At 37.3% G+C, this 27299-nt stretch overlaps 1 protein-coding gene across 1 annotated transcript in view; it reads left to right on the forward strand.

Annotated features, from left to right (window-relative positions):
• Positions 1-27299, forward strand: part of LOC149283183 (triple functional domain protein-like) — a 136618-nt gene that overhangs the window by 73095 nt on the left and 36224 nt on the right. The window contains exons 18-34 of the mRNA XM_089497907.1: positions 513-662; positions 1348-1462; positions 1679-1794; positions 2419-2541; positions 4743-4937; positions 5346-5461; positions 6677-6743; positions 7840-7949; positions 8703-8772; positions 9430-9519; positions 10173-10265; positions 12029-12140; positions 12266-12456; positions 12716-12817; positions 13103-13248; positions 13387-13486; positions 19626-19869. Of these exons, the coding sequence (XP_089354033.1) occupies positions 513-662; positions 1348-1462; positions 1679-1794; positions 2419-2541; positions 4743-4937; positions 5346-5461; positions 6677-6743; positions 7840-7949; positions 8703-8772; positions 9430-9519; positions 10173-10265; positions 12029-12140; positions 12266-12456; positions 12716-12817; positions 13103-13248; positions 13387-13486; positions 19626-19869 (2140 nt within the window). The remainder of the gene's footprint in view (positions 1-512; positions 663-1347; positions 1463-1678; positions 1795-2418; positions 2542-4742; positions 4938-5345; positions 5462-6676; positions 6744-7839; positions 7950-8702; positions 8773-9429; positions 9520-10172; positions 10266-12028; positions 12141-12265; positions 12457-12715; positions 12818-13102; positions 13249-13386; positions 13487-19625; positions 19870-27299) is intronic.

A 27299-nucleotide genomic window follows, 5' to 3' on the forward strand; every position in this document is an offset into this window, starting at 1 on the left:
GCCATTTAGTAGGTTCGCCATGATTCACTAAAATCTCCCAACACAATAATTACGCAGAAGTCTATACTAGAAGAGAATACAATGGAAGTTGATGCATTGGATGACAATAAGGCTATAGACCTTAGTAAATGGTTATTTGCATCTACAAATGATATGCTGATAGACCCTCCTTTAACAGATATTTCCTTTAATTTTTTTTTAATAAATGTAGTAATTATGCAATATATTGCATGTGTCACAAAGGGAAAACTAAATGTTGAGTCTACTGCTCTAAGCACTTTTAGTTGATGTTTTCTTGATCATCTTATAGAAAAGGTACAATGGTTATAGTTATGGATATATATAAAGCAATTCAAATAATAAGTGATGTGTGGCGAGGCAGTTTCTAAAATTTCTAGGTATTTGAAAAATCTAAATATGTCCTGTACTATTGTAATTGCATTATGAATTCAGTTAAATCAGATCATTATTTAGAGGTAACACTTGGAATGTTTTTTTAAACTTTTGCAAAGGTATGCAGTGTCTTAGAGAGCTTGGAACAGGAATACAAGAGGGAAGAAGATTGGTGTGGTGGAGCAGACAAACTTGGTCCCAACTCAGAAACTGACCATGTCACACCCATGATCAGCAAGCACCTGGAACAAAAGGAAGCTTTTCTAAAGGTATGAGTTGTGTGGTAAAACAGGCCAATAAATGTATTTTCAGCTGCCAAACCAGTGTTCTAGCAGTATTTATAGGGATTTGAAGTTTTCTCAAACATAACCCTCGACTAGATGCATAATTCTCAGGAGTTTGATTTTTTTTTCTTAGAAAAAGTGGCTGGGGGCTTCCTTGGGGAAGCACTCTGTATATGTATTCTCCATTATTGCACGCATGTTTTTTTGTGAATATTTTATTTTCAATAAACAAGGAACGACACAGTACACGGACACAGATTTTTTGAATGATGGCACTGAAAAGCCAAAGTGGAGCCGGGTCCCCTAAAAAGACCCATTTTGTTTCTGGAGAGGAGGGGAGTAAGGTAGCTCTTCTGAGCGGGAAGGGGCCAAGAAGATCTGGCCCCCCTGCAGGCCTTATGGCATATCGTTTGTGGAGTGTGTCCTCTGAAGAAAAGGGACCTGGTGTCCCCTGTTTGCCTTATGGCTTCAGTAATTAAAAAAAATGTGTCAAGTTAATGCCGAAGTCCCTGTTTTGGAAAATGATTACAATTGTAAATTGAACTAGAAAGCTTCTTAACCCCTTAATGACAAAGCCCGTACATGTACAGGCTCAAAATGCATTGTTTTCAATAGATACAATTTCTTTGACACGCAGTTTATTTAAAAAAGATGATTTTGGTCTTTCTAGGCCTGCACGTTGGCCCGAAGAAATGCCGATGTATTCCTGAAATACCTGCACAGGAACAGTGTGAACATGCCTGGAATGGTTACTCATGTAAAGGCTCCTGAGCAGCAAGTGAAAAGCAAGTGACTTTTATCCCCTTATGTTTCCTTATGGGATACAAAATGTATCATATTATCATCTTTGGGTGATGTCTATATTAGACACATTATAATGAAGCATGCAATCGTTACTAGTTAAATAACCACTGTGTGCATTCAGCTAAGGTATGAGCTGTTAAATGTCTTAAATTTAGGTTTTGTTGATTCTAAAGCAATTATTTTTCATGCTTTTTCAGATATATTAAATGAGCTGTTTCAGAGGGAGAACAGAGTACTTCATTATTGGACCTTGAGGAAGAGGAGACTTGACCACTGCCAGCAGTATGTTGTCTTCGAAAGGAGTGCTAAACAGGTCAGAATATGCAGTGTAATTGTGTAGCCTGCCAAAGTATTTTTGGAAAACTACCTTCATTTATTCTACCCATCGGTTTTTTATTGCTAAAATTTGTGATGGGGTTCTACATTTTGCTTCACTTGGATATATAGCTGATTTTGTCATGGAGTGCAGAATCCAAAAAAATAAGTTTGAACAAAGTTCCCGCCATTTTAACTGTTCAGTCTTTTTCTTTGTCTGTGATATCCAACACAGACTCTTTTGCATCCCTCTAGTCTTGGAGTTTGAAACCATTGTATTAGAGGTTGGTAATGTGCGGAAAGCAATCCTATAGTTCAAATACATCGACAGACTAAATATCAAGTAACACTTTTAAGTAACTTAAAAATACCTCTTCATGAAGGATCTTATTCCAAAAACTAAATGAATTAAAATGATCTTGTGTATGATTTCATCAGTGGCAAGGGGAACGTAATGTTCCTCACATAGTGTTTCAGACATTGAGTCTGATAATACTTCATATTACTTTGCTATATATGTTACTGTGATAGTATTAATATGCCACCTGCAGAACAAAACTAATGTGAGTTTCTCTTCTAAGGAAAATCTTTTTATAACGTGTATGTATTCATTTTAAATAAGGCTCTCGAATGGATTCAAGATAATGGAGAGTTTTACCTATCCACACATACCTCCACTGGCTCCACCATCCAACACACTCAAGAGTTGTTAAAGGAACATGAAGAATTTCAGATCACTGCAAAGGTAAAACATATATTTTACAAATATTTTTGTAGTACATGCAGTTAACACCATACAATTTTTATGAAAGGTTCTCTTTAATTGTCCTTGTCCTCTTTTTCCCTGTGTTATATTACAGAGTTTATTTAAAAACAGAGCAAATTAAATTCATTTTCATTACTCTTGTGTGTAAATATATTTGGTTTTGTCATGACGGTCATCGACAGAGATGACAGTAAATCCCCTGAAGTCAAAGAGTTGGGGAATTTTAACCATTGTAGGGCAAAAGTAAATGATGTGACACACATTTGGTTTCACTTCTTTACAGAAATATAAAACAAACTCTTACATCCCTGTGCATTATGCCAGAGGCTACCAAATGATCCCCTGGCTTTGTGGTAATATTTTGCTCTAAAGACAACCATAGTACAGCTATGTATGTTTTTTCAAGCAGTAAGTCAAAAGTGCAATTCCTGGAAGTTTTCAGTCCTGTCCCTTGGGGAATTTATTGATATAATAATCTATTTTATTGAAAAGCTGCCAGGAATTTAGCTACGGCCACAACGTAGGTACATAATGTGCAGTTGCTGCTAATACTTTGCTTTGTAAAATAACAAGACATAGAGAGCCCTCTCTTGTTTGCTGCGGTTCATATTTCCTGGGTTGTATAGTCCATTCCTGGAGCACTGAACAGTTATTGAAGCACTAACACCATCCGTCTAGTGGGGTACGGAGGTCCTTCCCCGTGTTAGCAAGGAAGTACATGCAGTATGGGGCACCCGAGAGAGACGGGGAGCAAGAGGCCTGTGTGCTGATCCCTGTGTGTTGGATTACCTGGACAATAAATTGAGTCTGGGTCTAATTCTTTTATTTGTAATGAAAGCTTCAAAAACCCACACAACTCAGATTATTGTGCTGCTTTTTAAAGAAAACGTTGATACAATATAACCGATCATAGTCCAGTCCTTTAATGCCTTCCCAACTTACTCATGACATCCTATTTCATGGTGGAGGAAGAAGATGGAGTTTCTAATCTACCAGGTTACCAGATTTTCCTTGGTCACCCTTACCATTAACATTAAAATATACCACATTATTTTGAATAGGTGATTGAGAAGTTTGTGTTGGGGCGCCTAGAATAATGAGCAATGTTCAAGAGCTTTTTCTTTTTGTCCATTGGAATAGTGGTAAGTCCTTGTAGTGGAGTTGTAGACTAAGGTGTCTGATGCGTAATAATAATCAGGAATATTACATTGGTTTTCGTGGGAGGGTCTTTTTTTAATACAAGATTATTTACTGGGTTTTACGGCATTTATATATACATTTATATTAAAAGACACTTTTGGAAAGAGATGGGTAAGAATGTTACATTTTTTTAGTTGTATTTTTATACTGCATGCATACATTTATTTGGTGGGCATACGTCTTTTAAATGGTAAAATACTGAGAAAGCATTTGGCATAATGTGTGTGTTTTTACACCAGATACAGGTACTAATCGTAGTTCGTTGAAGGGTTTTATAAGAAATAAATTAAAAAAAATAAGCAGAAGCGTGTGTGGGATAGTTAAGTATTGTAACAATTACGGTATTGTTCTAAAAGGCTCCGTGGTATGAGTTTGTTGCATAGATGGATACGAAGGGTTAATCCATACACTGTTAAAGCAAGTGTGGTAACGAGGTTCTGAGGTTGGTAGGCAGACTGATTACAAACTTAAAATAAAGGATTTTTGTTAACCATGGCCATTTCCAAGGATTCTGTTCAGAGGCTTAAACTGTTTGGAATAATCAGCAGATCTTGTTTGCTCAAATTTAAAATGTGAGCCCATCAAGCACCAACGATAGTTTTCATTTGCTAGGAAATCAGGCTCGTACGTGACCAAACAAAAATGAATACTTGTTTGTGTTAGATTATTTTCCCCGTGTGCATGGAAAGCGCATCGTTCCTGCTCTGCAGACTTTGCCAAAAAGAACTTAAGCCATCATGATGAGCCTATAAAACACTAAAGTGATAGCTTTGTTGTCCTGTATTTTTAATATGGTCATAAAAATAAATATATACTTTAAACAAAGGTGATGAAAGGAAATGTATACGCTTCTTCTTCTATGTGACTTTACAAATGTGTAAACTGGGCACGTTTGTTGATGCTAGATATTTCTTCCTGAGATAAAGGCTTTGGCATGCATCAGATTTCCTAATATCTTTATGTTTTTGTGTCCCTCACAGCAAACCAAAGAGAGGGTAAAGCTGTTGATACAGCTGGCTGACGGCTTTTGTGAAAAGGGGCATGCTCATGCAGCAGAAATTAAGAAATGTGTTGCGGCCGTGGACAAGAGGTACAGGGACTTCTCTGTGCGCATGGAAAAGTATCGGACGTGCTTAGAGAAAGCGTTGGGGATTTCTTCCGATTCCAACAAGTCGGTAAGTAGGATGTCGCAGGACTGTATATATCCACAAAATATGCATGGATATTTGAGCAAGAGCTTTCCTAGTTTGAGTTTTATTATTGTTTAAAACTGTATTGCCCATCTCAAGTATTAAATGTCTTTGTTCCAAAGCAATCCAGTAACTGCTTACAATATGAATTATTCCCTCAAATTCTTTTTGACGATCTTCAAAGACTGCAGGTTTTTGGGGTTTTGTGCATCGTGCACATAAAATTATTGTATATTTCAGAATGCCCTATCACTGAGATACATAGTCTTGTGTTCATTGTTACACTATATACAACATATACACTTTCATTTATTTGTGATATTCTACTCAGAGTATTGCTTATGCTGCTTTTTTTGTGGAGAGTATAAATTTACCTCTTCCTTTGTTGTACAGAGTAAAAGCCTTCAGTTGGACATCATTCCAGCCAGTGCCCCTGGTTCTGAAGTAAAGCTGCGTGATGCTACCCATGAGCTCAATGAAGAAAAAAGGAAATCCGCTCGCCGAAAAGAGTACCAAACCTTTTTTCTTTGGCTGGTTGGATGGGGGGGGCGTTTATTAGGTGTTTTGGATTTTAGTACTTTGTTTGTAGAAACATGTAAGGTATAGGGACTTGGATATGAGCTGTAGTGTGCACAAATTAGATGTGGATAAAGGGGGTAGGTGACTGTGCACTCTCCATCCAGACAACCCAGACTGGGGGTCTTTCTTGTGCCAAGAGCACATTTTATATGTGACCAATAACCAATACAGAAATGTTTTTTTGTATGACGGATACCAAATAATAATTTTGCAGTGTATCTTTCTTTTACACTGTTGCAAATCATTTGTGTTCTAACTTGGTAGGGCCTCCCAAAAAGACATTGTACCAAGTACCAAGGCACCACTATGTGGACCACTGCTCAGACGCTTAGTGACTTCAAACCGGGGTTTGCTCCAGAGAAGTTATACATACATACATATGACTTTTAATAGGTTTTGAACATATTCAAACTTGTATGTTTCAAAATATTTTGTTCCTTATTACTAGAACCTTTCATCTTTCACGTTCCTCGCATTTATTTTTTTTTTAACCGTTGCATGACTAGGAACAAGTTTGATTTTCATTGAACTGAAAGTCTTAGGAGTAGCAGAACACAAGTTAGAGCATGGGATTGCTCAGTAATTGAAAATTCCATGCCCGTTTTCCATCAGTTGTTATACAGATTTGTTTTTGCTGACATTTTTTATTCATGTGCAGCATCAAATTTCCTTTTCAGCTTATTAATAACGTTCTACACTTTAAATGTTAGAGTTGCTCTAGAGTTCAGTTATAAATCCTTGCGCTTTTCAGAAAAGAAAACACACAACTACATAATATCGAGACCTGCATGCGACAGAAAATGACCCTTCCTTTATGTTAAATTCTAATTTTAAAAAAATTTAATGGTTTAAGATAGTTTATCATTTTATGGCCCTTCATATGTTCCCCATTTTTAGAGCACTAGTTTAAAGGCTACAAGCATTAGTAAAACTTTATAAACTATGATTGTTTTGACCCATGCCAAAAATGCATTTGCAGTCCTTTCTTGGTGTATGATTATTGGTGTTTCGCTGATACCTCTACTGGCCTCTTATTTAAACTGTGATTACTGTGCAGCTAGACTTAATTATCAGATCGTTTTAAGAAAGCTGTTATGGTATCTCAAATTTTTTTTCCTTTACCTTACCGTTTTTCTGTCTGTTAGGTTCATTATGGCGGAACTTATTCAAACCGAAAAAGCGTATGTTCGAGATCTTCGGGAGTGTTTGGATGTAAGTCAGTCTCAACAAGTTAAAATTCCTGATAAAACTTCTGAAGTTAAATTATTACTATATACCGTATTTGCTCGATTATTAAGGCGACCCTGATTATAAGACGACCCCCCAAATCTGAATATTAATTTAGGAAAAAAAGAAAAAGCCTTAATATAAGACGACCCTATAGGAAAAAAGTTTTACCAGTAAATGTTAATTCATGTAAATGATTTTTTTTAATAAAAGCTATGATTGAGAAAAATATTTTGGTTTTATTTCCTTCTATTTTCCAACCTGCCCCCCCCCCAGTTATGCACATCTGCCCCAGAAATGCCTTATACCCCCTATATGCCACTGTGCCCCATGATATGCCTTTTGACCCCCTATGTGCCACTCTGCCTCCAGAAATGCCATATACCCCTATATGCCACTCTGGCATTAAGGGGGTTAAAAGGCATATTATGGGGCAGAGTGGCATATAGGGAGGTTTAAGGCATTTCAGGAGGCAACTTACCGGTGCTTCTGACTCCCCTGTCATGCAGCCGGGGCAGCGTGTAGATGTCTACCGGAAGGTAGCCGGAAGGAGGTGCGGCTAGCAGCGGGGGTTGTCTGCGGCTATCGCGCAGACCTTCCCCGACTGTCAGAGAGAATTCCCTGCACTGGTGCGAGGAACTCTGATCTCTGACAGCCGGGTAAGGTCTACGCGATGGCCGGAGACAACCGCCGCTCAAAGCCACATAGACAGGAGGATCCAGGTCCCCTGCAGCTGCGGGGGATCTGGATCTTAGTCGTCTCATAGTCAGACCTATTTGAGGTCTGATTATAAGACGACCCAATTATAAGACGAGGGCTTTTTTTAAGAGCATTTGCTCTGAAAAAAACCTAATCTTATAATCGAGCAAATACGGTATTACATTGATTAAACCCTGCACTAAAAAAAAATCTTGTGGTGACCTTGAGTACAATACATTTGTTTCTTTTATATCTGATGTGCTGGTACTCATCTCTTATGCTAATATAGTTGATGACTGAAACTATTTGCAGTAATACCATTGCTGGTAACATTTTTATGTCTTATGACTACCCTGATTTTACTTCCCTTGCTGTGTTGTAGACATATCTTTGGGAAATGACAAGTGGAGTGGAAGAGATCCCACCTGGCATTGTAAACAAAGAACACATTATCTTTGGAAACATGCAGGAAATATATGAATTCCATAACAAGTAAGTGGTCTCTATTTGTACAGGTTTATGTAGCTTTGGCAGGAAATGAAATTGATAAATCGAATAGTAATAACAAAGGATGTCAGAGTGGAACTGTTACATCTGATATAAAATAAGAATTGGACCCAGTATGGAAAATCATCCATCACTTGTGTGTTCAGTTCATTTTATTTAAAAAATCCATGCTTTTCATTCAGACTTTCCTTTGGGTATTAAAATCCCACTGACTGGTCAGATAGGAGGTTATAAAATGTTGAATCATATCAGTCACGATTGTTTGACTGCGGTTCTTACCAAACGTCAGATTCTGTGTTTCTATAATAATCTGAAATGTGATGGTTCCTCTTTAACTGATATTGAACGCTCCCTTCCCAATACTAGAAACACTTGTTTCTTGTTTCCTTGTGAAGCCTGCCAAACATCGTACTTTGATGTGCAATGATATAATTTTGTAGGTGATAATTAGCAATGAATTATGTATTCCTGTTTATTGTACCAGTAAGAATGGGTTGATGAAAACCTGCCAATGGAAATAGTTTTTCTTCAACGTTCATCTGTTCACCTTTTTACATTGGTAGAATAATCGCATGACAGCCTAGATCTTATTTTAGTCTTAAGCTGAGGTCCTGCTTCACATTTATATACTACTAATTGTAGGGAGAGAAATTGTGTTTTTCTTAGAAATGTAGTTTCTAAATGTAGTTCGGAATTGTTCTTACAATGTTAATTGTAATATTTACTTTTTCCCCACAGTATATTCTTAAAGGAATTGGAGAAATATGAGCAACTGCCTGAAGATGTTGGACACTGCTTTGTTACATGGGTAATTGTATAGGAATGTAATTCCAAATGAGATATTTACTTAGTCTAATTGTTTTACAATAAAACATCAAGTGGCGTACCACAGGGGTGGACCTTGCTCTGCAGAATACATGGCTGACCGGCATACCCTGTACCTGGTGACCTAAATGACGAGCCAGGAATATGTGTGTGTCCTGTCGTCTGTATGTAAGGGGTCCTTGTGTTGAACTCTATACTTTTTATTGGGTCAAAACAGAAAAAGATGTAATGTTATACAGTAAGCATTGACACATGAATGTAGATAATAGACAAATAAGTTAAGCAGGGCTTGTGATATGTTTTAAAATATATAGATTTTACAGTTGATATGTACCACTTTGGATTTATGCTTTTGAGTAAGGGTTTTAAATGATTTTACAAATGTAAACTATGAATTATGAAGGGCTGATTTCTTGCAGCAGGAACTTGCAGAGATCCATACATTAATATGGTATTGTTGTTTTTTTTATTACTTTGTCCATTTGTACTATAGGTTTTGCTTTCATTTCTCTTCTTTTTATACTTTGGTTGCTACGGCCCAATATATGTATGTTTACTAGGCGTCCGCAATCTGCCCTGTGCTTGGTTGAATTAATAGATTTAAACTTTTATATACATTACCCTGGTTTATTTCTTTCAGGCTGATAAATTCCAAATGTATGTTTCTTACTGCAAAAACAAACCGGATTCAACGCAAGTGATCTTGGAACAAGCAGGCCCATATTTTGATGTAGGTGTTTCTTTACTTAAAAGAAATCTTTTAATAACACCCATGTGGGCTTTAGTTGAAGTAAAATGTATAACTCCTGGTACCCAACATTGTGATAAGTTCCTGGCCCTAGGTAGAAATGTATTGCCTTCCTGGGATAGGACACCACATCAGACATGATTTTTTCCTATAAACAAATAAAAAAATAACAAAAAACTGTCGTAGGATTTCTGCTGCTGTGCATTGCAGCTTAAACCATTTGGTGTTGTCACGTGGTAAACTTTTTTGTTTTGCATTTGTACTTCTATTCTATATCACTTTATTGATCTGAATCAAGCCCCCCCCCCCCCCATATATTGAAATCTCTGTGCACCAAACTCTAATAACATATGACTTTTGCCAAGACCTTTCTGCAGCTAAGCTGTTTTATTATTTGGCCAAGCATCTCTTGATTTCAAATTTTTCTTTGTGCCCCCGTCTGAAAATTGAGGGCTATAATTTTGGTTATTGGTTCAAGACATAAGATACATTTTTCAAACCCTTTTACAGTGATATCTATCTAAGTAATTGAGTCTGTTTGTGAATACAGTGTTATGCAAAATATTGCGACTCTATGATCTTGATCTTGCTCTAAGCATAATATGAGCTGCTCAACCTTTCTCTAACCTCTGTAGGAAATTCAACAGCGCCATGAACTGGCCAACTCGATCTCTTCTTACCTTATCAAGCCTGTACAGAGGATAACAAAGTATCAGCTTCTTTTAAAGGTAATCTGTGTTTTTGGCTAGTATTAGACTTTTACACCAGTTCATATAAAGTAGGCACATCAAAACATTCCTGTTGAGGAAAGAGTTGCCAAGCAGTCATTTAGTTCCATAGTGTGATGGACAACCACTTGTTACACCTGTCTGTAGTATTCCTATTGCCACTAGATGTGAATAAGTAAACCGAAGCAGATAATTAGAAGGTGGGGAAACAAAAACAAAGCATGAAATACCTTGATGATCCCTCTTTTGAAATCGCTACGTGTAATATTCAGGCCAGCAACGTAACCAGCACTGCAACAACACTGACAACCACATCAAAGTACGTGAAGCACTGTGTTATGCAGAATTAGCACTATTATTGATGTCAGCTGACCTTGAAAGATTGAACGTTTGTCTTGCTGAGGTATGGCAAACGTTAACCTTGTGCCAGAATTTTGTTCTAGTTTGAGGCCTTTGATGAAGAAACTCCCAAGTTTCTTGTATACATGTTTCTAGTTGATAATGAAGCTACCTGTTTTACCCAGTGGCATAGAATTTCATCTCTGGCCGAAGTCACTAAGCATTAAAGTCATGTTTTCTGGGAAAAATGATTGCATCACAAAATAGTTTGAAATGTTTTAGACGATGTTGCTGGTGGGCAGAGCTTTAATAGGGCTTTACCTAATCTTGGTAATATAAACACCAAAACCTAATGTAAGGAGAGCACTTTATTAGACAATATGATTTAAATACATATAAAAAAATATATATAATAAAAAAGCATCTCGGCACCAAGACACATATAGGAAGGTACCTATGAACAGGGGCACAGGACTACAGGAACTAGGATGGAAATACGTATGTATATGAAGGCACAAATAAGAAACACAAGGATGACCACAGCGATAAAGTAAAAAGGAACAAATTAAATAACATACAGCAATGGTACATCAGTGCTAAAAAGTAACTAACCAAACCTAGAAACAAGGCTGAAAACAGCAAAAAGCCTGGTGATGAATGGTGCCAAGTCCAAACATACCAACCCCAACGTACGTTTCGCTGCAATGAGCTTCGTCAGGGGGCCCCACAGGGATATTGCTGTGGTCATCCTTGTGTTTCTTATTTGTGCCTTTATATACATACGTATTTCCCTCCTAGTTCCTGTAGTCCTGTGCCCCTGTTCATAGGTACCTTCCTATATGTGTCTTGGTGCCGAGATGCTTTTTTATTATATATATATATTTTATATGTATTTAAATCATATTGTCTAATAAAGATTTACTTTGTATATACCTTTTTTTCCCTTACGTGCTCTCCTTACATTAGGTTTTGGTGTTTATATATGTACAGTGCACGTATCTCTACCATTTTTGGTAGTTTGTTCGTTTTTGGTGACTAATCTTGGTAATCTAAGAGAAGAATATATTCGTGCAAACAAAAACACCACACATTTTTGTACATTAACATACACATTGTGCTGTAAAAAAAAAGTGGGACCCAAATGACAAACGCAGCTTGAGCTTCCTTTGTAGCGGTATATTGAATTAATTGTTTCCCGCTTCTGTACGGTTTACCGTTTTTCACCCTACCTATTTAATAGACTACATTTTTTCTTGTTGAAAGGTACTGAAACAGAGGTGAGCACTTTGACCTAGATACATCCGTGTCTTGTAGGCTTTAATGTCATTGTGCAATGCCTATTGTTTTAACGTTTGTCGCAGCATTATTCCCCTTATTTGTCAGTGGTAAACATGGATTTGTGCTAACAAGATCATTTTTTTTAGGAGTTGCTAACTTGCTGTGAAGAGGGCAAAGGAGAGATTAAAGATGGATTGGAGGTGATGCTTAGTGTACCCAAAAGAGCCAATGATGCCATGCATCTCAGCATGCTGGAAGGTAAACTTTATAGGAATACATTTAAAGTTATAGGTTAACAATCATGTCGTTAAAATTTATTTGTATGTTCTTTTTTGTTTATCTGTTTTTTACGGAATTACGAAAATGTGTATATTTTATTTCAGGTTTTGATGAAAACATAGAAGCTCAGGGAGAACTGATCCTACAAGAGTCCTTTCAAGTTTGGGACCCTAAAACCTTGATTCGAAAAGGCCGGGAAAGACATCTTTTCTTGTTTGAAATGTCTCTTGTCTTCAGCAAAGAAGTCAAAGATTCCAGTGGGAGAAGCAAATATATTTACAAGTCAAAATTATTTGTAAGTACAGGCTACTTTCCATTCTGTGTCATCAAATTTGTGAATGTCCCTTGATTATATTTAGATTGTAAAAGTACCAGCAGTCTCCAACAGAGCTGCAACATAACTTTTTATTTTTAGATTTACAACACACAAGTATGTATGCTGCTGTTCTATGTATGTAGTATATAAAAAAATTCTATTCAATATTTATATTATACAGGGTATATCAAATGTAAGCTATTTCACTGCTTTGTTAATTGTATTTCCATCCAAACAGACCTCCGAGCTCGGAGTCACAGAACATGTGGAAGGAGACCCTTGTAAATTTGCACTCTGGCTTGGAAGAACGCCGTCATCAGACAATAAGATAGTCCTGAAGGTGATAATTTTATATTCTCTATTTGACCAAGAAAAACTATTGCCAAAATATCAATAATTGCACATATGATTTTTCTAATTATTATTTAGTATGATTTTGGAATTTTTACTTTACTCATTCATAACATTTTTTTTATTTAGAAATTGTGGGTATGTCAGGTGTCATCTTCATATTGTTATAGTGGAAGTCAAATGAATCTAACATCTGTATACATCCATGAGACTGTACACAAGAGGCTTAGAAAGATGTACTTTAGTTTATAATCACATTTCAATCCCCAAATAGGGTTCCAGTATTGAAAATAAACAAGACTGGATCAAACATATAAGAGAGGTGATCCAAGACAGGACTATTCACCTTAGAGGGGCATTGAAGGAACCAATACACATCCCCAAAACAGCTGCAACCACAAAACAGAAAGCCAGTAGAAGGTAAGCAATGCATCTTCTGTGATACTTGATCTGCATGCATTACTGTCCCACTGTGAGACTCGTTTAGCTACTATATCACCTGTATATGCATCACAAATCATCTAGTTTGTGACATGCTTTGCAACGTTTTCTTTGCAGAGATGGAGAGGACCTGGACAGTCAAGGAGATGGCAGCAGCCAACCAGATACAATATCTATTGCATCCAGAACCTCCCAGAACACCTTGGACAGTGATAAGGTACAGTCAGATATGTAACCATTTCAGACTGCTCTCCATTGCGAACAGCTATTTGCAATTTCATTATGATTTTGTGGGCAGTTAATTTGTAGAAGTTTCTCAAGTGTTTAACAGTATTTAGACTTTAATCGAATGTGTTATTTACATAAAAACTATTTATGTAAAGAACATAAAGCAAAGAGAAGGCTGCTTTCTCACGCAGAATGTTGTGTTTTAGTGGCGTCAAATAACCAAGCACAAATTTTGAGTTGTTTCCCAATTTTAAATTTGTTTTCTTTTTAAGCGGAGGATAAAATGGATTATAGCTCGTTTTGTTTTTCTTGTCCCGTCAGCAGTTTATTTAGATATGTCTTCTCACTGTACAACAATATAATCCAAATAGTATGTATTCTTACTGGATTGTTGTAGTAATACTCAGTAATACCACTTATGGCATTAATTACTATTTGAAATAGTTTCATAGTAAAAACAAAATTGTATATAAGCCATTTTGTTGCTGTTAGTCCACAACGCGTTGATAGAGAATACTGTATCTGGTGTGCTCATAAGACAAACTATTTTAGTAATTCCCCCCCCCCCCCCCGTTACTGCTATCGTGATGTAGATATTACATAACTTCATTTACTTGTTACATGATGTTAAGTGGTCTAATACTTTTCTCTTAGACAAGCTTGCATGCGCTGATAGATTCCTCTAGTAGGTTTGATTCTTTTTTTGTTCTCAACATTGGCTGACCTCAGGCCATAAAGCTTTTTTGAGGATCACCTTTCAGTTGGAGACTGTATGTAACAGATGTTCCCTCTGGTGGAGAGGGCTTGTTAGGCTCTTAAATATGAAGAACTTTCATGCGTTACACACATCTGCCTGTCTTCCGTTTCCAAAATATATTTAAAAAAAAATTGGCATGGGTATTTGGTTCACTTAGTGACAAAGATGAGCTCTAATTTTTGCATCCGGAGCTGCCTTGTGTTTTTTTTTTCCATGGGGATAAAAAAAAAGAGAATGATCTGTGTTTGCAATGCTCCATTTGCTCTCTACAAACCTTTGCAAATATCTGACTAGCTTAAGGGGCGTAAATGATTATAACCACATGGACTATAATGGTATGGTGCTATTCAGGATTTATAGACACTCGTAGTTTAGCTGACTTAGCTGGATTCAGGCCATTATATGTTGATTGTTAGGGAGGGCGAATGATTGCAGTGTAGTCACAATGTCAGGCATTAGTCTCTTCCATTGCTTTGTTCAGGAACATTGTCGAATGTGTTAGATGGTCCACTGGAAAGGTTAAAGGCAAAGTAAAAGGAACAAAATCTGGAAGTATTTTTAAGCCTCAGTTCTTGTTTGCAGAATATTGTGGTGTAAAACCCATGGGTGCCTAGACACAAAGTTGTTGGTTTAGTCTACTTCACTGTATAATGAAGGATTAACCATGAAGAGTTACACAGGCAAATTGGCTCATTATAATTTTAGTTGGCCTTGGAATGTTTTAACTTCATCTTGGTGAACGCTACTGCTAATAATTTGATTTCTACAGCTCCATCATATTCCAGAGCACTGTACAATGGGCACACAAGGCATAAAAGGCCCTTCCTCACCACGTTCCACCCAGGTTCCCTAATTCCCTGCCTGATTTGGCTATGTCCTCCCTAAAATCCTGGCCTTGTGTGTGTTGACCGGACACCATAATTTATTTAGCGAGTGCTTACATCCAGTAGAACCATTCAGATATACACTTCGCAGTGATGCCACAATATTATTCAAATCAGAAATATTTTCTAAACATTTGAACTGATAAAGTTCATGGGTGTCAATTGACCACAGCTTCCTTTTATTCTTTTTATTTTTTATAACCAGTTAATCATGCGTCAGTGCATACAACAATGTACAGTACTGATCATTTCCATTGAGGATATGGGGCGGCTCATGGAAATCATGACTAATCATCATCGTTTAGCTGTGTGCCAATACCTGGCAGATTACTACTTCATTTGCAGCTCAGAATTCTCTCCAGTTGTTTCTCGATGTATCGGCCACTGTTTTGTGCGCAGGATCCACACCCTTGGTGTTCCTTAGAGATTTTAGTCATTGTTGGGGTCAGTTATGGTTTCTTAAGTAAATGTTAGGGAAGATAAAATATACGTATAGAATGGACAGCATGAAGTGTGGTTTGAATTATATGAATAATATAGTCTTTAATTGGCTGAATTAAGTTATGATTTAAAACGGTGGTGAAATTGAAGGAAGAATTCTGGATTTCTGGAGTAGACAGTCCAAAGTAGTGTCAGGGATTTAAAATGTGCTATCCGAAAAACTGGGGCACGTTGTCAAATGCGGTATTTCATTTCAATATAAAGGTGCGTGTTCTTTAGACAATTTTTCCTGTGACCAAGTGCAGCAAATTTTTCATTATTTGTATTAATGTACTTACAAAGGAGGGCGAATGAGTGGCCAAGTAAAATGGCAGCTCCTAAAACTCATTTAGATGTCCGTGATCAGGAACTGCAATTATCTCAGCAATCCTTTGTAAAAACAATTGCAGTGTAAAATGCTATTGTAACAAATATGTAATTAATTATAATTCCGCTATAGTAAATCCAAGTATAACCAGTGAGGAGTTTGACGTCACAGCCGCTGATGCATCGTGCGGGCTCATTCGTTTGTTTTCACTGCACTCGGTATGATTAGGGCAGCGTAGCAGTGGGCATCTTATGATCTAGTATCAAATCTCAAACCTAAATTTATTGATCCCTGATATAAAATGCCAGAGAGGAAGTGCGTCAGCAGAAGGGAACAAAGGATGGTTTGTGGACGCTTTGCTATAGGTTATGACTTTAAATATATAGTATGACTACAAAAGTGACTGAGCTTTTCTGAAATGATCCTTAAGCATACACACATCTGTTTTGAGTCAGGGTATCAAATATCAGAATTATTTAGCCTTGTATTAGCTTGTATTTTTTATTTTTATTTTTACAACTAATAAACTGTCCACTATGAACCATTCCAGACAATCAAATCTAAGAAAAAAATTGTACTAAATTGTAACAGTTATGATTCTACTTTGGCTCAGTTGTGGACAATTTAGAAGGTTAAATTAGTATAATTGTAGTAGTGTATACTTTTTTATATGTAACTGCAGTTTCAACACACAGTCATGTAATATAATTAATACAGTGAAATGTTTTTTTTGTTGTCAAACCATTATAAACGTGTGGTTTTTTTTTTTCTTCTTCTGGGGAGGGCTGGCACCTTCTGACCCGGGGGGCATGTAAAACCAAGTGGCCCATTGCTGCCCCCCCCCCCCCCCCCACATAGCGTAGCTAACAAACACACAGACATAGACTAACACACACTCACTCATTCACTTTCCTTCACCAGTACTTGTCTATAGCAGCTGAGCCTGCCTCCGCGAGTAAGCTAGCCCAGTTTGGAGAACTAGGACAAGCCCCAGCGTAGGTGGGATCTGTAATAAGAGGAATTTCTTTGATTGTTTTTAAGTTATTTTGTCAGCATAATTCAATGTTTTCATAATTGGCAATACTTCTAAAGGTATTTTCTGCCATGCGAGTGCTTTGTAGTTGCAGTCCAAAGATTCTCATGAACCAGGTTTAGGAGTAAATAATGTCTACAGCTAAGTCATCATCATGATGATTTGAGAAATGTAAATAGTTGTCTATAAATTGGGTAGTTTTAGGATACTATTCAAAGCAACTGTCTTTGCCAGTGCCCAGATTCAGTGTAGAAGTCAAGCAACATACATCTAATAGATGCTTTCTATATGTGATAGCTTATAGAACTCACGCGCCTTAAAGCAGAAACTAGCTTTGTAGGCAACAAGTTTTCTGCAGGACTAATGTTTTGAGCCTATAATCTTAGAATGTAAAACAATTGCTGTTATAGTTTCCTCTATGGACCTTTCTTTCAGTTTTTATAGATCCCCCAATGCAATGGTGGCTGAAAAGGTGAGCAGTAGAAATATATCCTGCGATTAAGAATTAAAGTTATGGAACATTTAAAGCAGATGGTAATAGGTCACCACAATGTCTAATTTGTTTGATATTACTGAGAATATATAAGGCTGGAGTTTATTTTACACGTGGTCTGCTTACCTATTGTAATTTCTAAATCATGGTAGCAATTTCCTAATCCTCTCCAAATCTCCATGGTGGTTTGCAAGCCTTGTGACATTTAATACAAATTATATTGTATACTTCCAATAGCTGTCTAGTTCAGGAGAATAATCATACTCACATCAATAAATCAACAGATACTTGGGAAAAAGTGTTTAACATTTAACTTTTTATTTTTTTTTTTTTTATAAAAAAAAATCTTGACTACTTTCACCAGTGACATATTCACAATACATATGTGGGAACATATTGCTGTGTACTTACATCACGATATATTACCGGAGCCACCACAATGGTCCAAAAATATGCAAAAACTATATTACTTAAAAGTAACATGAAAAAGAAATATATTGTGTATTAAAAAGCATATAATAAGATTTTAAGCTATGCTAAAACAAAATGCTGAATTACTTGTGTCACCAGTTTTAGCCTTGTTTTTGTTTTAATACGATGTTTATATACTGACTATGTATAAGAAGATAACAATAAGCTCCTGGTCAATTTAGACTGGAATGTTTACCTATTTTTAGAAATACAATGGCTCAATTTGAAAGTGGGACATGTAAAAAAGCCAGTTTAATATTTATTGCAGGGCATAAATTCTATGAGATAATTATATATTTTCCCAAGGCATGGTTAGCTGATCTGAAAGATTATGCAGGAAGTACTATATGATCTTTGTGGAGTTTACAACATTTGAAATGGATTTTGAGTGGTGTTCTCAGACATTGTCCAGTGCACAGCTGTTTTCAATTGGGTTTGCTGCAAAAGGAATGAAGCTTGCCAAAAATCAGGGGGGGCTGTTATTTTATACATATATATATATTTTTTTTTGTTTTTTTCTTTATTTTTTTTTTGAGGAGGGCTTAGCTGAACTTTGAACGGACAGAAAGTTAATACACTTTGGAAAGTGGAGGCATTGGCTGTTAAAATCACTTTAATAAGAGAGCGGGCCTGTTTTTTTAAGACTTTATTCATAGCAAGACCAAATTCTGTCCTTGGAGACCAATTTGAGTCGCTGTGTTAAAGTTCTGTGCTGTAATGGGAGGGGGGTGCTTAAGGGTGAGTGATTTATGATACATGTGACATGTATTAAAGACCAAAATCCCCAAAAGACCTCTTATATGACTACATTCCTGTATTTATATTAGCTTGTGCTTGTAAGTTTGCACCAGCTGAGAGCTAGTACTATACTATAGGTATACATTAAAGCAGGAAACGTCAGCAATGTATAAAAATGCAAATTGGATAAATTTATAAGCTCGTCTTTATTTGTGTTTTTGTACTTTTGTCATTTTACTTTACAGTGTAGACTTTATCTGCTTAATAAATGTATAATAAGCTGTTATTTCCATTAGTTTATACACATTTTGCTGCATTAATCTGGTGTTTTGATACTGCCAAAAAATGTAAGCATTAGTAGACCCCACTATTATGGTAGGGGACACTGGAAAGTTAACAATAATGTTAAACTTGACAGTATACAAAATAGACAATAACATTAACACACATTAAATATACTTATACAGAAGGAAAAGAGGGTATTGCTCTTGAGAGTTTCCAGTTTATGGGGTTTTTTTGGGGGGGAAATGAGACAGAAGGTGAGGTTTGCAAGTGTGAGCGCTGCAAATTGGGGAAGAGTTTTAAGATGAGATTCATGCGTCTGAGATCAAAAAGGATAATGAGATTTTTGATGAAAGATAACCTGGAAAAAAAATATATAAAGCATTTTTGTTTCAGGTGGAACTGTTTATATGTATGTGTGTGTATGTATATATATATATACATATATACATATATATATATATATATATATAATTAAAATGGCAATGCTTAAGCATTGTGAAGCGCACAGAAACATGCCGTGCATCAGAGTACTGTAAATTCTGACATCTGTTTATAGATATTTTATTTTAAGTTCAAGAGAATAAATATTTTAACTGTGAAATTGCAAAAATTTATTTTTTTACATTTATCTGACACTTTTTTTTTTTTTTTTTTTGCAGCTTTCAGGTGGATGTGAATTGACAGTGGTCATCCATGACTTTACTGCGTGCAATAGCAATGAGCTGACAATCCGGAGAGGGCAGACAGTGGAGGTACTGGAGCGACAACATGATCGTCCAGACTGGTGTTTAGTTAGAACCACTGACCGTTCACCTGCAGGCGAAGGCTTGGTACCGTGTAACTCACTGTGTATTGCCCATTCAAGGAGCAGCATGGAGATGGAAGGCATATTTAACCACAAAGGTAGGACAAAAAATGTCCCTAAAAAATTTTTTCTACAACAATCTCATAACAGCAAAACATTTCCCAGTTTGCAACATGTGCCTATCAGCAAAAGGGCGAAAAGAAGTGTAATGGCGTAAAATGATAGTGCCTTAGTGATTGCTTGAGTAAACAATTGATTGTCCCTCGTAAGTCATTAGTTGTGTGAAAGAATGATTATGAAGGCAGTTAGCCTTGTTCTGCGGTCAGAATCGGAGCATAATGAGATTGGATTTCTGGAAAATGACCAGAATGTTGACTGATATCTTTAGTACACTTATCCAATTAGACAGAATTGGATATTGTCTGTTAAATGGACACACATTATTACCAATAACTATGGCACTAAAGTTAGCTAAATATTTTACCACAATGAAAAGTACCAGTTGTTTATTTTGAACAGTCTCATTAACTAAAACATGACATGTTTGTCTCTAAATATCAATGCAAGTTATTATGTTTACATTCAACTCCATTAAGATATTTTGGACCACATTGGGGTAACATAAACATTTTGTCAATAGAAAATTTGTCTATGAAATATTACAGCCTTTGCCTGAATGCATATTCTTGTTCACTTGGCCAAAAGTTCAAGCAGAAAGGCAGTCATTGGTGGCAGTCGATTATTGACTTCTTACAGAACATGTCCACAAAGTGTATGAGATGAAGTGATTTTGTAAGAGTGGTTATAATGATGAAAGTGATTAATGGTATGTACCTGGATCCTCCTGTCCCCATCCCCCCCCCCCGCCCCACTTACCGGCACTTCTGAGTCCCCGGTGTGTAGCTGGGGCAGCGTGTAGATGTCTACGCGATTCGTGTAGACAACTTCCGCTGCAGCAGGAAGGAGGTGTGGTTAGCACCGGCACGGGGAACTCTGATCTCTGACAGTCGGGGAAGGTCTGCGCGATGGATGCAGACAACCCCCGCTGCTAGCCACACCTCCTTCCGGCTGCAGTGTAAGTGCGTGGGATCTACACGCTGCCCCGGCTACATGACAGGAATTTCTGGAGGCAGAGTGCTCTGTGAAATGCCTTTTAACCCCCTTAATGCCACTCTGCCTCCAGAAATGCCTTTTTAACCCTCTATACGCCACACTGCCTCCTGAATGCCTTAAACCTCCCTATATGCCACTCTTCCCCATAATATGCCGTTTAACCCTCTAAATGCCAGAGTGGCATATAGGGGTATAAGGCATTTCTGGAGGCAGAGTGGCACTTAGGTGGTCAAAAGGCATATCATGGGGCACAGTGGCATTTAGAGGGTTAAAAGGCATATCATGGGGCACAGTGGCATATAGGGGGTATAAGGCATTTCTGGGGCAGATGTGCATAACTGGGGGGCAGGTTGGAAAATAGAAGGAAATAAAACCAAAATATTTTTCTCAATCATAGCTTTTATTAAAAAAAAATAGTTTAGATGAATTAACATTTACTGGTAAAACTTTTTTCCTATAGGGTCGTCTTATATTCAGGCTTTTTCTTTTTTTCCTAAATGAATATTCAGATTGGGGGGGTCGTCTTATAATCAGGGTCGTCTTATAATCGAGCAAATACGGTAATATGAAAGTTGCCCTCTGTGAGATATCCTTGTTGAATAGGCCCCTGGGAGTTCCCAGGCTGAAACCATCATGTGCATAAACAATTAAGGAGCGAAAGGAAGACATATTTAGTAGGTGTGGGATTCCCACTACCACCTGTTGTGACTTAGTTTAACTAAATTTTTGCAGAATACATTTAGGTTAATGTAGAATAAGGAAATTAGTATTTGCAGCTGAAGAACATAAATAACTTGTCATGGCTGTAGCACATCACAAATCAATATGGATAAATTGAAAGAAAAACAAACACTGGATTTAGGTTAATTATCAGAGTGTTAGGGAAATGTTGTGCTAGTGGCCAGCCGTTGGTAGGCTGATCCTCTGATAAGAATCTTCATTTATAGTGTTGTGTAGAAGGGATACCCTTTCTAATATGCGGACTCTGCTATCCCGTTACTGTTTAAAATGTGTCATTACGTAGTTATCTAGATCGCCTAGGAGTTTGTCAGCCTCTTACATCCACAAAAAAATGCCCCCGCGTCACCACGCGGGCTGCTGCTGCTGCTGTCTGCCCAGGAGTCTGGGCAGACAGCCACTCAGAGCCCGCCCCCGAGCCTGAGATCACTCCCACGGAGAGTGATCCTGTAGGCTGAAACCGCGATTTCAGGAAAACCTGCAATAGCGTTTTCAGCTGCCACAGGCAGCTTAAGGAAAGGGGGTTCAGTGTTGATTGACACAACATCCCCCTGCTGCCTGATCGCTCCATGAGAGCGACAGGGCAGCGTTAACCCCTTTAATGCCGCTCTGCTGCTGGTGGTCTGCTTGGAAGCCCAGGCAGACTAGCAACAGCAAAAACGAGCCCCCACAAGCCCTTTGATGACTCCTGTAGGCATGGAAGCCTACAGCAGTCATCAGAGACTCCCCCTGCAATGGCTGGTCTATAGACCAGCAATTGCGTCCCAGCTGCCAGAGGCAGCTTCAGGGACAGGGGGAGAGGGTTCTTTGGTCTCCACATGAGTGTGGAGACCAGCCCCAACACCCCCCTGCTGCCTGATCGCTCCATGAGAGCGACAGTGCAGCGTTAACCCCTTCAAATCCACAATTGTCTATAACACATTCGTGGCATTGCAGGGGTTAACATTTGTCCCCACAAGCTTGTGGGGACTAAATATCAGTCAATGCTGTGCTCCAATGGAACATCAGCATTGAAAGCGTTAAAAAATAAATAAATATATATATATATATATATATATATAAGTCCAGGGTGCTTCCAGGTCAAATGCTGTGAGTTTAGTAAGTGGGCTGATGATGATCAGATCACTCCTAACCAACTGTTAGTGTAAAAAAAATCCTGGCTCCTAACTTTTTTAGCTGGCGCCTAGATTCACAACAAATTTGTCAAGCCCTGATCTAGATTATCGCTCAAAACGTGTGTGTGAATCACCAACTTAATCAGGAAATGTTTGAGAGCCGCCCAACAATTTCAAACTATACAGCAAACCAAAGTGGACTAGATCACCCTGAGGAAATTGGTCCGCTTGCTCTGTAATTCTCCATATTGTCAAAGTCTTGTGCAATGTTAAGGCGCTTACATTAGGAAACAGATCAGCTGTTTTGTGAGCTGACACAAAAGCCTAAATTCTTGCATAGCTGTTGTGCAAAGCTTATGAAGTACTAGATACAATTTGGAATTCTACCCATGCTGGCAACACAGGAAGAAATCCTTTAATTTCAACCACTAAACAGATGTTTGGTCTTACTTCTGACCAAACAAAAGTTAACTTTCAGCAGCATTGTCCGTTTTTTTGTTTGACATCTGATTTAACAAAATCGTTTTTAGATTGCTGGCTTTACATTGGTTGCCTGTATATGTCTAGGTAATTCGAATTTTTTCAACAGACATATTTTATTAATTAGTATATGTTGTAAGGTCCCTTGAGAGAGCTTGAGTGTCAATGTGTGTAACCAACATGCCGTACACCCATTAGCAGCCCAGTTCAATCCCACAAGGATTTGTGATTTAAGGCAGGAGAAGTAAAACAAACTTGGAAAAATACCTGCTCTGTATGTAACAGTGTTTTGGGTTAGCTGGTGTATGTTTTTGTTCAAATTGTAAAAAAAAATGGCACTGCCCTAGTTCTGTTTTTATTAGACGCATTCACCACATTCTCCTTCCTGGAGGTTGTTAAAAAGTTTAATTCGGTTTTGTGTTAAATAAAAATATTTTTTTAAAAAAAAGAAACTATAGTAACTACTTCATATGTCCACCCCCCCAAGGTTTAACCTCTTGCCAAACTTACTATAGTATGAAGGATGCCCTGATATCACCCTACATTGTACTGTTGTCTCTAGAATCCAGCAGTATGGGTTGGTACCTAACACTTTTATGTCCAATGTTACTTTGACTCAGTAATTAGAAAATTCCTCTGGCAGACCTCGAGGAGGGCAGTCCAGTAAGTCTGGTAACATTTGTAGACAATACTCTGTCCTACACATCCCAGTTGGTGTAAACCCCGTCTTTAGTCCGTGTAACACTAGACCTAGTGGCTGTATGTGGAATTGCAGTTAAGTTTAAAAAAAAAAAGTTTTTCCCCTCATCACATTGCATAAATAATTTTGACATTCCAGCTTTCTGTTTGTTTTACTTAGCAAGTACATTGCTAAAAATACATTTTTATTTTAAATGTTTTTTGAGTAATACACTTAATTCTTACAAGGTGGGATCAGATTTCCCCTTTAGATGAGGCCAAGGTTTCTTGAAGACATTATCTGCCAATAGCGTTCGTATTATACGTGTGTGTTTGCGTGTTTGTGTGTGTTCTCACAGGCATCAGCAAATCTTTTTCCAAATGGGAAAAAGACAAAGACAAACTGTCTAAGGCTGGATATAGCCCAAGGCATCTTTAACATATCACTCCTTTTTGGACATTTCTATTAAATTCCCTCAAAGAGTAAATACAGTTGACCTTGGATCATAATAGAAAGTATGAAGGCAGCAAATCGCATCTCTCCTAGTCAAAGGCCTCGCCATGTTTTTCATCCATTTTTTGTGACACTGGCCATGTGACCTAAATGCTGTTTAATATCCTTTGTTCACTTTAAAATGGCTTAGACCTATGAATGGGGATTTTAGTCAAGAGTCATCTGAAGCCACTTCTGTTGTGGTTTTGGCTGCTATGCGTTGGAAACCTCTGTGGTTAATTGTCATTCCTGAGCAGTTACTCTTTTAATAGTCATTTTTCCAAAACTTGTGGAACAAAGGAGGGCTATCTCTAAGTAGCTTGATACCTTTACAAAAAAAAATGGAACTACCTTCTCAATTTAATCCATGTCGTTTCCTTTCACGAACAAATTGACCAGACCATGCTAACTATCCACATTGTTTGATTAGAATAGTGCCTCAATAACTGTGTTAGGCTTAGGGAAATGGAAACCATTTTTTTCTGAAAATTAGTAAATTAAGCATAAAGAAACCATACTTATTTTTTATCTGGAACAATGACCTACAAGTCTTGTTGGTTTCATATCCAGGCTCTCATTCAGTGTTCATTGCCATATAAAAGTATTGTTTTAAGTATAATGTATACCTCACATTACATTATTTTACAATTTTTTTGCAAATATTTCAGAATGTAGCGTTAAATTGAATTATTTTTGTTTTCTTACTTTGTCCACTCACGTATACAGGGAGCACTTTGATGCTCTCATAAGGTTATGGAAATGGAAATTATTCACACTTGTCTACATTTATGTTGGCTGCTTTTCATAAATTCCGCAGTTCTGCTTCATTTAAGTATCTCAAAAGGGAACAGTTCTTTATGCATTTTCTTTTGTTCTCAGCTTGAACTGTGTACTTAGCAAATGCAAAATAACCAAAACCCCCCTACTGGAGAGTTTAAGCATGTAACCACTTTTTATCTTTCTGCCCAGATAATGTCATCAAGCTCTAGTAATTGGCTTTCAGTGCTCTGTATCTGCTTTAGCAATAAATGCCAAAGAAACGTGATATGACATTCGCTGTACCAATAACAGTAAAGGTAAACCCTTCATTTTGTGGGCTTGACCTTTGTATTTTTGGGAGATGCCTCTAAACCTCTCGCATGTAGCTTTTTAGGGACCTAGGTCCTTGTCTTGCTCTTTACTATTTGAGTCTCTTTAAACATAAGCACACACACAGGTAGATAAGGAAAAAAAACACATTTGTCTCTGTGAAATCATATACAGTGCACAAAAAAACTTGCGAATCAGGTTTACCATTCAATTCTGCCCGAAGACCATCAATACCATCAAGGTGTGAAAAGGTTTTTAATCCAGATTTTATTTATTCTTTATCTCTTCCTTATTGCTTTCCTTGTAACAGATAATACACCAGTAAAACAAGTTTCCACTTAAGGGTTTCTGTTTAATACACTTTGGATTGATGTTAACATTAAATTACGTTATTTTTCATACAGAAATTACATATAGTGTGTGATTGTCACACTTTGCCTCAATATATCTATGATTTAAGGTAATGCTGCCCTCTCTTGCAGCATTGTGGCATAAAATGCGTTTGTCCTTTTGGAATATAATCCATCCATTGTTTTCCCTGGAAGAGTGCATCAAGACCCCCCCCCGCCCCATATCCCTGACAGCTATATGTCGACATGTTCAAGGGTCTGTCAGGAATTCAGTTTGTAGCTACATTTATCATTGAATTAAAAGTTCTTTGCAGTTGAAAGTAATTATTTTAGCATTGAATGCATGCTGTTGTTATACATCTTATACACAATTTGATTTTTTTCAATTTGACTGTTTGTTTTTTTGTTTTGTTTTTACCCCTTTCCTCTTCAAATTACCTTTACCCAAGTGCATTAGATGTAAGGAATCGGGGTGGGACAGCATCTGCTGATGAATAGCATTGGGGGAGTGCCTATGAGCTTTGTTTAGAAAGTTTACGGTACTGTGTGATTCACAGCAGCTGGTTATTCCCATATGTGAGATGTGAAATCAGAGTGCTGTGGAGTCTGCAAGCAAATAACATCTTTTCGTAGACCAGAATGGCACATGAGCTCTGCTGCTCACTATAGACTTGTTGAATAGTGCCGCCTGTTAAGCTTCATTTTGAAAGTAAAGGTATCTCTGATATTCACCATGTCAAATGGGATTAACCCAGGGCAGACTTTGGGATCCCTGCACTGCCTCAATCGAAACTATTGTACCAGTGGAAACAATCCAGAGGAGAGCTGCAAATACTGGATTCTTGATTTAGGTATGACTAAAGGAGAGTGTATTTCTTCCGCTAACTATGGCATGTATACGGATTTGTTAAGGAATTATGTTCTTTGTGTTAACGACCATTAAGGATAAGGTTTTGTCTCAATGGTTTAATTTTTTCTGCTTATTATATGAGTTTCTTAACCTCTAAGAGGAAGAGTGTAACCCCCTGAGAGTGAGTGTTAAACCAAACAAAAAAAAAGCTGGATAAGAGACAACAGTTCATAAATGTTCTAACCTATCATTGTGTCCTTCTGTTGACTGTTCAAATATTCTTTGGTCATAAGGCAAATGCTAGATTCTTCAAGAGACATAGTAAAAGCAATGATTGTCAATGTGAAAATGATGTGCTGGCTTTACTATACCTTTTTAAAGTTAGTTTCGAGTATATAGGAGCATTTTTTCATTTAGTCGTTGCCCATCATTAGATCCTGACTGATGAGTAGTGTCTGTTAAGTTCCTTCTTAACAATATTAATACAATAATGTATTTTAATACTAATAATATGTAGCAATACATCTTAGTAAAAAAGGACTGCAGGCTTAGATCATTTTTTTTAGCTAAAAAAAAAAGAAGAAAAACATGCACACCCAATTAAAATTGTCTTCTATCTAGG

Source organism: Sceloporus occidentalis, unplaced genomic scaffold (assembly GCF_023333645.1).
Source record: "Sceloporus occidentalis isolate IW3139 unplaced genomic scaffold, rSceOcc1.0.p SCAF_110, whole genome shotgun sequence".
NCBI lineage: Eukaryota > Metazoa > Chordata > Lepidosauria > Squamata > Phrynosomatidae > Sceloporus > Sceloporus occidentalis.